This window comes from Lutra lutra, chromosome 1 (genome assembly GCF_902655055.1).
Source record: "Lutra lutra chromosome 1, mLutLut1.2, whole genome shotgun sequence".
Classification (NCBI taxonomy): Eukaryota; Metazoa; Chordata; class Mammalia; order Carnivora; family Mustelidae; genus Lutra; species Lutra lutra.
In genome coordinates, this window is record NC_062278.1 from 124,265,945 (window position 1) to 124,278,269 (window position 12,325).

Here is a 12,325-nt window from a genome sequence, read left to right on the forward strand (position 1 = left end):
CCACAGTTTAAGTGGGTAAAGAAGATGTGGTATGTATGTATGTATGTATGTGTGTGTGTATATATATATATATATGTATATATATATATATATAAAGTTAAAAATAGAACTACCCTACAACCCAGCAATTGCACTACTCTGTATTTATCTAAAGGATACAAACATAGGGGAACTGGGTGGCTCAGTTGGTTAAGCAGCTGCCTTCAGCTCAGGTCATGATTCCAGGGTCCTGGGATCAAGCCCCACATCAGGCTCCCTGCTCTGCGGGAAGCCTGCTTCTGCTTCTCCCTCTGCCTGCTGCTCCCCCTGCTTGTGCTCATGCTCTTATGTGCGTTCTCTCTTTCTCTGTCAAATAAGTAAGTAAATAAATAAATCTATCTCTAAAAAAATAAAGGATACAAACATAGTGATTTGAGGGGCACATGCACCCCAATATTTATAGCAGCAATGTCCACAGTACCCCAAATATGGAGAGAGCCCAGATATCCATCGAAAGATGAATGGATTGGTTTTAATTAGGTTTTTTTTCATTTGGGTATAGTTGATACATAATGTTAAATTAGCTTCAGATGTACAACTTAGTGATTTGACTAGTTTATACATTATGCTACATTCACTCCAATTGTAGCTACTATCTGTCCCATTACATCACGATTTTTTAAACATGATTTTATTTTATTTTTTAAAAGATTTTATTTATTTATTTGACAGAGATCACAAGTTGGCAGAGAGGCAGCCAGAGAGAGAGAGGAGGAAACAGGCTCCCTGCTGAGCAGAGAGCCTGATGAGGGGCTTGATCCCAGGACCGTGGGATCATGACCTGAGCCGAAGGCAGAGGCTTCAACCTACTGAGCCACCCAGGCGCCCCCCATTACATCACTATTACAATATCATCGACTATATTCCTTATGCTGTGACTATTATTCCTTTTTAATTATTACTATATTCAGTTAGGCAACATGCAATACATCATTAGCTTTTTATGTAGTGTTCAACAATTCATTAGTTGCATATAACACCCAGTGACTATTATTCTTGTGACATACTTATTCCATAACTGGAAGCCAGCATCTCCCCTTCATCCATTTTCCCCAACCCACATCTCCTCTGGCAACCATCAGTTTGTTCTCTGTATTTATAGATCTGATTCTGCTTTTTGTTTGTTTTACTAGATTTTAGCTTTAGGAATTATCAGATTTGGGAACAGAGGTGAAGGGCATTCATTTTTGACAAGAATATACACAAAATATTTAATGTATAGATAAATCTCCCAAAGCTACATTTTTCCTAACTATCATTGTTAATGACTTCCTAGTATGCCATTGGGAGGTAATATTGTGATTTACTTAACTATTCTCTGAGTGTTGGCCATATAAATTGTTTCTTAATTTTGCTATTAGATACAGTGTTTCAGTGCATAGTATTAGACATTAAGCCTTGCCATGTTTAAAATTATTTCCTTGCGGTAGACTCTCAGGACAAGAATGTGTGGGTAAGAGGGTATATATATATTTTTGTGCTTCTTGAGAGAGAATATCTAATGCCAGAAGGAAAATAACTTCCCAGTTTCAAGAATATAATTGGTGTCATTATCCTCTAATATTCAGGAGCATGAAAAATGAGGAACATATCAGTAGGTTATTTAGTGGGCAAAATAACAGACTATCGGAAATATTATTGGCTGATGGAGAGTTTAAATCAGGCTATGGTCTTATTTCTTATTCCCAGACCAAGTACTGATATACTTTGGGGACTCAGATTATTGCTAAAAATGAACAACATACCTCGAGACTTCTATTTTTCTGGGAAAGAGAATTCTTTGGCTTCCCTGCTAGATGAGTCTCTGTCATGTGGTTACTTCCAGCATCCACCAGCTGAGGAACAAAGTGTCAGAGGAGCATGATAGTCTCAAAAAGAAGGAGATGGAATCAGGGCCCAAAGCATCCCATGGGTATGGAGGTCGATTTGGGGTGGAAAGAGACCGCATGGACAAGGTAAGTTGAAAGGAAGGTATTTGCTTAAAGACAAAAGATAGATTGATTTGTTTATTGGTATTATGGTTTAAAACTTGTTCAAAAGTCCAGTGTTATTTGCACTTTAAAATAGAAGTGGAGAGGCACCTGGGTGGCTCAGTGGGTTAAGCCTCTGCCTTCGGCTCAGGTCATGATCTCAGGATCCTGGGATCGAGCCGCACATCAGGCTCTTTGCTCGGCAGGGAGCCTGCTTCCCTCTCTCTCTCTGCCTGCCTCTCTGCCTACTTGTGATCTCTCTCTGTCAAATAAATAAATAAAATCTTTTAAAAAAATTAAAAAAAATAGAAGTGGAAAACAAGATTCAAAAATTTAAAAGGGGTGGCCCATGGTAGGCCAAGTAGTACTGTAACTCCTAGACTAAGGAGACAGGGTCACTGTTGGAGAAGGAAAAAATATGTTTTAAATCATATACTGCTTTTAAGCGTTTGTATATTATGTTGATGTTGCAACTTCTCTTATTATTTTCTTTACTGTGTACTTTGTGTTCTTTTTGCATATATATTATACCTTATACCTTATATAATATGCACATGTGAAAAATGTTGATGTGAATTTGTTTATTAGATGCCTTCAAGTATGAATATTGTTTTCCTTTATCCATTAGCTACTATAAAAGTATGATAAAAATGATTGTATTATAAATCATAGTTTCCACTGATTTTTCTAACCTCAAAGATAGAGATATATGCCTATAACAAAAAAACCATTTATCTTCAAGGAGAAAAAAATATATCCAGTGAAAGCTGTTTGTTCACCCTCAGGAAATGTTTTGTTTTGTCATTGTGTAAAATGCAACATAGGCTTATATTCTCCACAAAATTCCTAGGAAAAAACTAAAATAGATAAACATTCATTCATTCTTAAATTCACAAGCAAATTTGACCTATATAGACCTAAAAATACTGTAAAGTGAGTTCCCAGGACCTCAAACAGGGCAGTGTTTTACATCAGTCTCTGTATTGATAATGTTTATCCTAGCATGAGCTTGGAAATACAGGAAGAAGGAGAAACTTTTTAATTTCTTGAGACCCTGCAAGATACCATTATTTGGTTTGAAGTACTACTCAAGTCCCAGATTATTAAAGTATCCATATCTAAATATTGGAAGAGAGAGAGAGTTTTCAAAACCAAATAGAAAGTAAAACAATAGATGGAATAAAAAGTGGAAGGGAATAGGAAAGTTATATGCCCTCTGGGGCTACTTGCAGTATTGTCAGTCAATACCCTTTGGTGGAGAGTCAATCACTGTTAAATATCAGGGCTCTGCTGGCTCTTCTGAAATTTGATGGACATCCAGGCACAAAGATTCAGAACAAAATCATCTGGTTCTTTTCGTGAAATATGCAATTGGCTGCAGCATTAAGTCAGTTCCCTTTGATCTCTCTTCAGTAACTGCCTCATTCTATTTTGACCCATTAATCCTTTTTTTTTTTAAGCTTTCCTTTCTGTTTCTGATTTAAATGCTCTCTGTCTACCCCGTCTCTATCTTTGGGGTTCCCAGTACATCCTATAGGAGTTTCCTGAATGACGGATTCCTAATGGTATTGAAGAAGACTTAGGATGTGTGAGCCTCCAGAAAAAGTAAACTTGCTCTCCTTGTATCACATATTGCTTGTGTGATACACTGCTGGAGGCTGTGAGACTGACCCAGAATAGAATTTCTGGTATTCTTATATCCCAACCCATGACTGTACAATTTCTTTTTTTTTTTTCCCAGAATTTTGTTTAAATTCAAGTTAGATCAGATATAGTGTAGTTATTAGTTTCTGGGGTAGAATGTAGTGATTCATCAGTTTTATGCAACACTGCTGCTCATTACATCACATGCCCTCCTTGATGCCCACCACCCAGTTACCCCATCCTACCACATACCTCCCCTCCAGCGACCCTCAGTTTGTTCCCTACAGTTAAGAGTCTTTTATGATATCATTTCATTTTTTATGGTCATTTTTATCTTTCACTCATTCCATCTGATTTTTCTTAGAGTGCCGTGGGCCATGAGTATGTTGCTGAGGTAGAGAAGCACTCTTCTCAGACTGATGCTGCCAAAGGCTTTGGGGGCAAATATGGAGTTGAGAAGGACAGGGCAGACAAGGTAAGTCTCTCCCTGTGCTATGCACCTCAAATCATGTGAGACTTACAGTACTCACACACCATTGAACGTGGGTCTATGCTTCTCCTATGGAAAGACAGGGTAGTGGACTCAGGAAGGTCTGTCATGAGGATAGCTCCCATGAACTTCCTTAACAATTTCCTTGGTGCCATTTTGGAGACCACATGCTAGGGTGAATAGTGTTAGTTCAAATGAGACAAAGATTCTCAAACTCTATTTAGATAAGGAATCTGTCAAACCACTGATTTTTATTATACCTGTACACATGAAGAAAGAAGAGGGAAATTTCAAAGCTCTTCTTTTAGTCAAACATCAAAACGTTATAATTTTTTATGCCTTTCAGGAGAACACAGATGTTAGTTTAAGTATTATTACCACAGCAGCGAACAATCAAGTAAAACAGATAACTAGGGTTATAATGTTTTTAAAAGGTAAAGGTTACTTTTCATAGGATTTAGCACCAAATCCCTGACGTCCAGCGGTTTTAAAGACTCCTTTGTACAAAAAAAAAAAAAAGTAGTTTTAAAAAGAGGAGATTGCCCTACTAACAGCACCACCCAGGTGCCCCAGATCAGACTCTTTGAGCTTGTTTCTTATGGTGCAGAATAGTGTCTTTTCCCTTGCAGCTGCATACGGACAGGACATTTCCTTCATAGCTAGCTGAGATTTTCTTTTTACCTGCCCTCATTAATTAGGTGGGCCTGAATCCTTCAAGCATTTTAGGGGGTGGGGAGAAAAGTTCAAAATTGCTATAAGGAAAAGGAAAAAGAAAGAAGGTAATTTTTCAAGGCAGTAATGGAGTATGGGACATGGAATGTTCTCTAACCTTCCATCTTGCCATTGCCTATCTCTCATCATTCTTTCTTTCATCTGCCTCAGGAGCCACAGACTGAATCACCTAAACAATCAGTGTGTCCTGTAAATTAAGAAACAATACACACTAAGAGCTCTTGAGATGTGAAATCTTGTCTTGCTTAGACACCCATAGGTACCGAGCTAGATGGGAATGCAGCTGTGTGGTGATGTTGGGTATTGGCCAACATATGCGGTCCTGGAGTAGCTAGGATCTCCCAGTTGCCTCTGTCCCATCAAAACACATCTCTGGGTTTCTGCTGCCACTTAGGGAAAGAGAAGAGGCATAGTATAATCAATTAGAATTGGGATAATATTACTTACATGTGCTTTATACTTTACAGGGCACTTTTCTAGCTATTACCTCATTTCAGTTTCATGAGAGTTTGGAAGAAAGCACTAATTTACTGAGTGACACAATGCAAATCCTTTATACACCTTGCCCCATTTAGTATTCACAATATCCCAAATAAAGAGGGATAATTTCTCCCATTTTATAGTTGAGGTTAATAAGGCAGGTTTACCTATTTTTAGTTCATATTTGAGGAGACTGAGGCTAAGTAATATAAAGAATATGCCTAAAGTTAAACAACTGTAAATAGGGAAGTTTGGGGTTGGGGTTGAATCTGGAGCTGATGAACATACAAAGCCCATGTTCATTGCTCTGTAGCACACTGGCACTACACCAGCCTGTCAGGCCAGAGTGCTCATCTGTTTCCAGGTTAAACCCCCATTCTCAGTCCTGAGCTCTTAGCAACTAGCCTCCGGTCTGAGCTAGGGGTAAGGGTATGTGAGGGAGGGGGAAGACTGTCAGCTCCAGTTCTAACTAATGCACTCTGGTTTTCTCTGTAGTCAGCAGTTGGCTTTGATTACAAAGGCGAAGTGGAGAAGCATGCATCTCAGAAAGGCAAGGACCCTGCTCGTTGGCCTTAGCAACCTGACTGACCTGTTCTGCTCAGACTTCACCTCCTAACAGCTGTCATCAACTCCCTCTAGTCCCACGATGTAGTTCCACAGTTTGTTTTATTTATTTATGTATTTTAAAAGATTTTATTTGAGAGAGAGAGAGAGAGAGAGCATAAGTGGAGTGAGGAGATAAGCAGGGGTGGGAGGAGCATAAGGGAGGAGCACGAGTGGGAGCGGGGGTGGAGCATGAGCTGGGGGAGGTCAGGGTGGGGGTTGGTGAGGGGCAAAGGGAGAGGGAGAAGGAGGCTCCTCTCTGAGCAGGGAGCCCCATGCGGGGCTGATCCCCGGACCCTGGGATCATGACCTGAGCCAAAGACAGATGCTTAACAACTGAGCCATCCAGGTGCCCCTCCATGTGTTTTTAAACCCCACAAAAATGAATCATTATTATTATTTAGTGGATACTTATTTAAATTGGCCAATGTATTTGTCAAGTTCCTGGAGCACCACTGTTTATTGTATCTCATTATTTGCTCCTTTCTTCTATTTCCTTCTTATTAAAGTATATCCTTTGATAATACTTTCTGTGAGAACCTACGAAAGAACTCCCAGACTTTGTCTGAAAAATACATTTTGTTCCATTCTTCATTGTTATTTTCCCTTCATCACTTTGAACACTTTGAAGGTATTATTTCATCCTCTTTGGCTACTTTTTTCATCCTCTTTTTAAACTACTCTTGGGTAGTCTAACCATCATTCCTTTGTAGGTAACATGTCTTATCTCTCTGTTCTTTAATTTTTTCCATGAAAGGCTTTCTTTTTGTCTCTGATATTCTCAGATATCATCAGGATATATCTAGGGGTTGGATCTATTTCTCTTATCCTACATGAGACTTATCGATCCTCTTCAACCTGAGAAATACTTCCATTATGGAAAGTCTCAGGCATGTTTTCTTTGGATAGTGCCTCTCCTCTTCTGTCTTTTATTCCTTCTTCTAGAACACATTATGGTGTGTATTGGAAATTCTCATTCTCATTTGGATGTCTATTTTTTATTTTGATTTTTTAAAAGATTGATTGATTGATTTTAGCAAGAGAGTGCAGGGGTAAGGGGCAGAGGGAGAAGGAGAGAGAGTAGTAAGCAGGCTCCATGCCCAGTGCAGAGCCAGTTGCAGGGCCTGATCTCATGATCCTAAGAATCATGACCTGAGCCAAAATCAGTTGTTGGATGCTTAACCAGCTCAGTTATCCAGGTGCCCCAACCATATGGACTATCTTCGTGAATGTTCTATGTGCACAAAAAAAAGTATATTCTGCAGTTTGGGGATATAATGTTCTGTAAATGTCATTTAGGTCTTGTTAGTTGCTAATGTTGTTTGGGCCTTATATAATTTTGGATTCTTTTTGTCTAAACATTCTATCAATTAATGTAAGAGGAGTATCAAAATTTTTTATCTAGGATCTCAGATTTTTCTATTTCTCTTCCTGTTTCTGTCAGTTTTTGTTTCATGAGTTGTGATTCTGTTAATAGGTTATACCAGCATACATATCCTTCATTAATGGTGATTTGTTCTCTTATTGTGTTATATCTCTCTCGTCTCTTACAATGCATTTTATATTGAGGTCTACTCTGTCTCATATTCCTGCCATCTTTCTGATGCGTATTCTTTCTGTGGTATGTATTTTTCCAGATCAGAATTAATTTCTCAGCTTAGAATTCCTGTGAAATATAAGTGGTATAAAACTGGATATTTGCATTCTACCTACTCAGGGTAGGCCTGGAGTTTCTGAGTCCCATAGATAAAATTTCCCCCTACCAAATGCTAAACAAACTACAACCCCCCTCACCATTTCCCCACACAAATGAGTAGAATTTTTCTAGAACTCTTTTATAAGAATGGGTAGACTGCCATTTCTTATTCTCCGGCCCCCTGTTCTTGTGTAAGAACACATGACCCTAGTTCCTAATCCAGATAATAAATTTGGGACTTAAAACACCCCTGGGTTTTCTGAGTCAGCTCATAATTACCCTCATCTCTACTGATTTGATTCATCTATTTGTTTCTGGAGCCAGGATTTTTTTTTCTTGTCTTTTGAGCTTCACTATTGACAAAAAGAAAGATTGTTATATTTTAGCAGACATTTCTAAGTGTTTATATGGGAGTAGGGACAGGCATAAATTTTGTATGTATCTTCCTCTTTCCCCCTAAAAATCTGTCTTTACATTCTTTATACCTTCCCCTTCCTTGAAGAAGGGAGAAAATTGAAATGGTCTCCTCTTCTTGGGATGGAAGTAAAGGAGAGGAAAGGAGTGAACAATGTTGAATTAAAGTTTACAAAAGATGGCTTAGGACACTTTCTCTTTAATCCACCTAGATTCTAGCCCGCTGCCTTCCCAGGCCCCTATCTCTGCGCCCATTCCTCCTGACTTGTCTCTTCCACAACACCTTCCTGTGGGATGAGAGTGGGCTCTCATGACTACTCTTTCCACCATAGATTACTCTCATGGCTTTGGAGGCCGCTATGGGATAGAGAAGGATAAACGGGACAAGGCTGCTGTGGGATATGACTACAAAGGAGAAACAGAGAAACACGAGTCTCAGAGAGGTGAGTTGGAGTTGGAGAGGAAGGAGGTCACACAGTAGCATAGAGCTCTCCTTCCTTTCCGAAAGCTGACACAGAGGACCCAGAATACAGAGGTACAGATGTGCAGTGGAGGTGGTGGTATAAAGGGTAAGTGTATATATGTGAGGGGGTGGGGAGAAACCAGGAAGGTAGAGAGGAAAACAGCAAGATTAGGAGCGGGACAGAAGAGACCAAAGAGAAGGAATCACTGAGTAAAGGGTAAAGACAGACAGGCTGGGTGATGACACATGGGTGATAGGGCTATGTGTCTCATGGGCCACTCTGCCTCACAAGGACAGAGAGGTCTCTCTCTTCCCTGGGACACCTGGATGGCTGAAGGGCTCTCCTTATTTTTTTTTCCCCATTTCTTCCTTTATATTCCTTCCTTTTCTGTCACTTCTCTCTTTTTCTCTTTTGCTCTTCACATCTCCCTCCCGTCCATTCTCTCTCAATCCTTTTCTGCCTCTTCCCATCCATGCCTCTGTCTATCCTCTGATTCTCATACCTCCTCATCCATCTGTTTTCCACATTCCTGTCTTCTGGTCTTTCTTCCCATGATTCCTCTACCTACACATTCCTAGCATTTTAACTCTTCTTATGACTCTCAAAACTTTTGTCCTGTAGATTATGCCAAGGGCTTTGGTGGTCAGTATGGAATCCAGAAGGACCGAGTGGATAAGGTAAAGCACCAGCACACCAATGTCTTGAGAATAGGTCACTAAACTCTAAGTGTCCTGAGCTGTCTTCCTATACTCCCCACTGACTGCCTTCAGCATCTAATGGACAAGTCTTCTGCAGCCTGAGCTTTAACTAAGGAGAATGGAGGGGGTCAGAGAGAGACAAACACATAAACTTCAGGGCAAGGTGATGTTTGAAATTTCATTCATTGCTAGGCATTGCTTAATTCAATCTGTAATCTCTCTTCACTCCATTCACATCAGTTCTTCTTCATGCATTGGCTGGGGCCCTGCTGCATTCTAGGCAACTGGACTTAGAGGTGTGAGACACAAGGTACACTGACCTTTCAAAAAGGGGAGCTGAGCCCACCAGTTTAGAACTTCTTTATCCTGCTCTCTGCCACAAAATAACAATATCAGAATACCCTATTTAACTACTGATCATCAAATGGTCAGGGATACGTCCTATAGAGGCCCCAAACCCCAATATTGACTTTAGGTCGTTACCATTCCCTTCTCCTTCCCACACCATGTATACTCTTCTCCTCCGCACACCATGTATACTCTTCTCCTCCCCACACCATGTATACTCTTCTCCTCACTGCAGAGTGCTGTTGGCTTCAATGAAATGGAGGCTCCAACCACAGCTTATAAAAAGACGACACCCATTGAAGCTGGTGAGTCTTAACAATTCCTTTCCTCTATGTTCCTCAACCACCTCTCCCTTCTCATTCTTTCTTATGCCTAGACTACCTCTTCCCATGCCTTTAACTACCTAGACTAGCTGAGATAGACTTGACCCTGCCCATATATTTCCAGATTCATACTACTAAAAAAAAAACAGGTTAAGTGTATAGAGAGACCAAGTGACATTGGAAAGGAACTGTAAGCAGAGATCACAGGGAGGGAGGGATAGGGAGCCATTTGGGAAGAATACAGAAGGACAAGAGTTTGGGATGTGGGAAGAGAGGGTGGGTGGTTGTCAGAGGGCATACAGATTTAAGGAATGTAGAGAGGAAATGATGGTAGTTAGGGGAGCAAGGTTTATAACTTAGAAAGGACAATAGTCTGAGATTACATGGCCTGACTACATGGAAATTTGGGCTTTAGGGCTCCATTCTCCTTCTGTAATCCCCTTGTTCCCCCATTAGTACCTCTTTACCTTTCCTCTCATGAGTTCCTCTCCATCTGCTCTCTGCTTGGATATTTAACCAATTCCCTTTCTTCCTTTGAGGGCCAACCCCCACCCCTACCTGTTACCCAAGACAATCCTAATTCCTTTTGCCTGTGTCTGCAGCTTCTAGTAGTGCCCGTGGGTTGAAGGCAAAATTTGAGTCTATGGCTGAGGAGAAGAGGAAGCGGGAGGAAGAAGAAAAGGCACAGCAGATAGCCAGGCAGCAACAGGAGAGAAAGGCCCTGATAAAGATGAGCCATGAGGCTAAGCAGCCAGTGGACACTGTGGGAGAGCCAGAAGTGCCAGCCCCGGTGCCCAAGAAAATCTCTTCAGAGGTGAGTGCTTGGCCTTCTGGGCTTCACATCCAGGATTCCTTGCCCAGATGTGAGCCTAAGGAGTCCAAATCATCGATGGAAAATAAGGCACAGGCCTCCCTGGTGTCAGGCAGTCTGAAATCTTTCTGTCTTCAGGAAGATTTCAGTTGGAGTGATTGGGCCTCATATATACCAAAATGTCAAGGGAGGAAAATCCCAGATTTACATAAACTAAGATTTGCATATTTGACTGTGCAGCTGGTCATTGTTGCAGGAACAAGAAGAAGGAGCTATCACTTCAGATTGGAGCCCACCTTGGGGGGTGGTTGATTTGGATTGGCAGAGACAGGAAGAGGTGCTCCTGGTCAATATAAGATAAAAGAGGGAGGTTTAGATACTTACAAGAGAGATGCTTTAATCTCCCCAGGCCTGGCCTCCAGCAGGGAGCTGTCCATCATCAGAGCCTGGGCCTGTGAGAACCAGTAAGGAACACCCAGTGCCTGCCCCGCCCTTGAGGCAGAATCCCCCAGAGGTAAGTGGACCCCCAAAGATTGTCTGCTCCTTTCCCATCTCCTCATGTCCTAGGAAGGTGGGCCATATGAAGTGACCAACCATCCTGGTTTGTCTGGTACCATCCCGGTCTTAGCACTGAAAGTCTTGCATTCTGGGGGTCATGAATTCCTGGCCAGACCAGGACAGTTGGGCAACCTGCCTGTGGTATTCCCAAAAATGTATTTTTGCTTCAATTCTTTCCTGATCATTCAAGGAATCAGACTTGTTTTCCATTTCCCTCTCCTCGCTCCCTTTACATTTCCCTCCTGTCACCTCTTGGTAGGTGTTTTGAGTAGGTGGGTATGGGAGGAGGTCAAGGAATGAATATGGATAAAAGACTGGGTTTTCTAGGAGAGGTTATTAGATGGAGGTAAGGATAGAGGGTAGAAGTGGTAGGATGGTGATACATGGAAGCCTTAGCAGTCCTCCATTGGAGGTTTTAGAGAGGCAGCTCCTGGTGGGTGGAAGTTGCTTTGATCCACACCATCTCTTCTCAGGAAGAAGAGCCCCCAGCTTTGCCTCCCAGGACTCTGGAAGGCCTGCAGCTGGAAGAGGAGCCAGTGTATGAAGCAGAGCCTGAGCCTGAGCCTGAGAATGACTATGAGGATGTTGGAGAAATGGATAGACAGGAGCAGGATGGTGAACCAGATGGGGACTATGAAGATGTGCTTGAAATTGAGAATCCATCTTGTCCCTCCACTCTGGCTGGTGAGTGGTGGGGGAGAAATAGCTCCTGAATTGGGTCTAGTCTGGGGTAGGGCAAGAGGAAGAATTGCCCCATTCTCTGGAAGGACCTGTTTTCCTTCTCCATGTTGGTGAGACCATGTTTATATTTCTCATTATGCAGAATCATCTAGCAACCCAGCTGGGACTGGAGCAGGGATCTCAGCTATCGCCTTGTATGATTACCAAGGAGGTAGGTTTGGAGTTGACTCAGGGGTCTTATGCCTGGAGGCCCTTACTAGGAGAGAGGGAGATGGATTCTGGGGGTCAGTGAAGGACCAGCCTTGGCATCAAGAAGAATAACCCTTTCCCTCCCTGAGGTTTATAGTGGGCACAGGAATGGAAGGATTACTGTT

At 41.6% G+C, this 12,325-nt stretch overlaps 1 protein-coding gene across 1 annotated transcript in view; it reads left to right on the top strand.

The window, feature by feature from the left end:
* Positions 1-12,325, top strand: part of HCLS1 (hematopoietic cell-specific Lyn substrate 1) — a 34,235-nt gene that overhangs the window by 19,720 nt on the left and 2,190 nt on the right. Inside the window, exons 4-13 of the mRNA XM_047735584.1 lie at positions 1,865-1,994; positions 4,018-4,128; positions 5,851-5,905; positions 8,401-8,511; positions 9,154-9,209; positions 9,814-9,883; positions 10,504-10,715; positions 11,122-11,226; positions 11,744-11,954; positions 12,094-12,162. Coding sequence (XP_047591540.1) covers positions 1,865-1,994; positions 4,018-4,128; positions 5,851-5,905; positions 8,401-8,511; positions 9,154-9,209; positions 9,814-9,883; positions 10,504-10,715; positions 11,122-11,226; positions 11,744-11,954; positions 12,094-12,162 — 1,130 coding nt within the window. The remainder of the gene's footprint in view (positions 1-1,864; positions 1,995-4,017; positions 4,129-5,850; positions 5,906-8,400; positions 8,512-9,153; positions 9,210-9,813; positions 9,884-10,503; positions 10,716-11,121; positions 11,227-11,743; positions 11,955-12,093; positions 12,163-12,325) is intronic.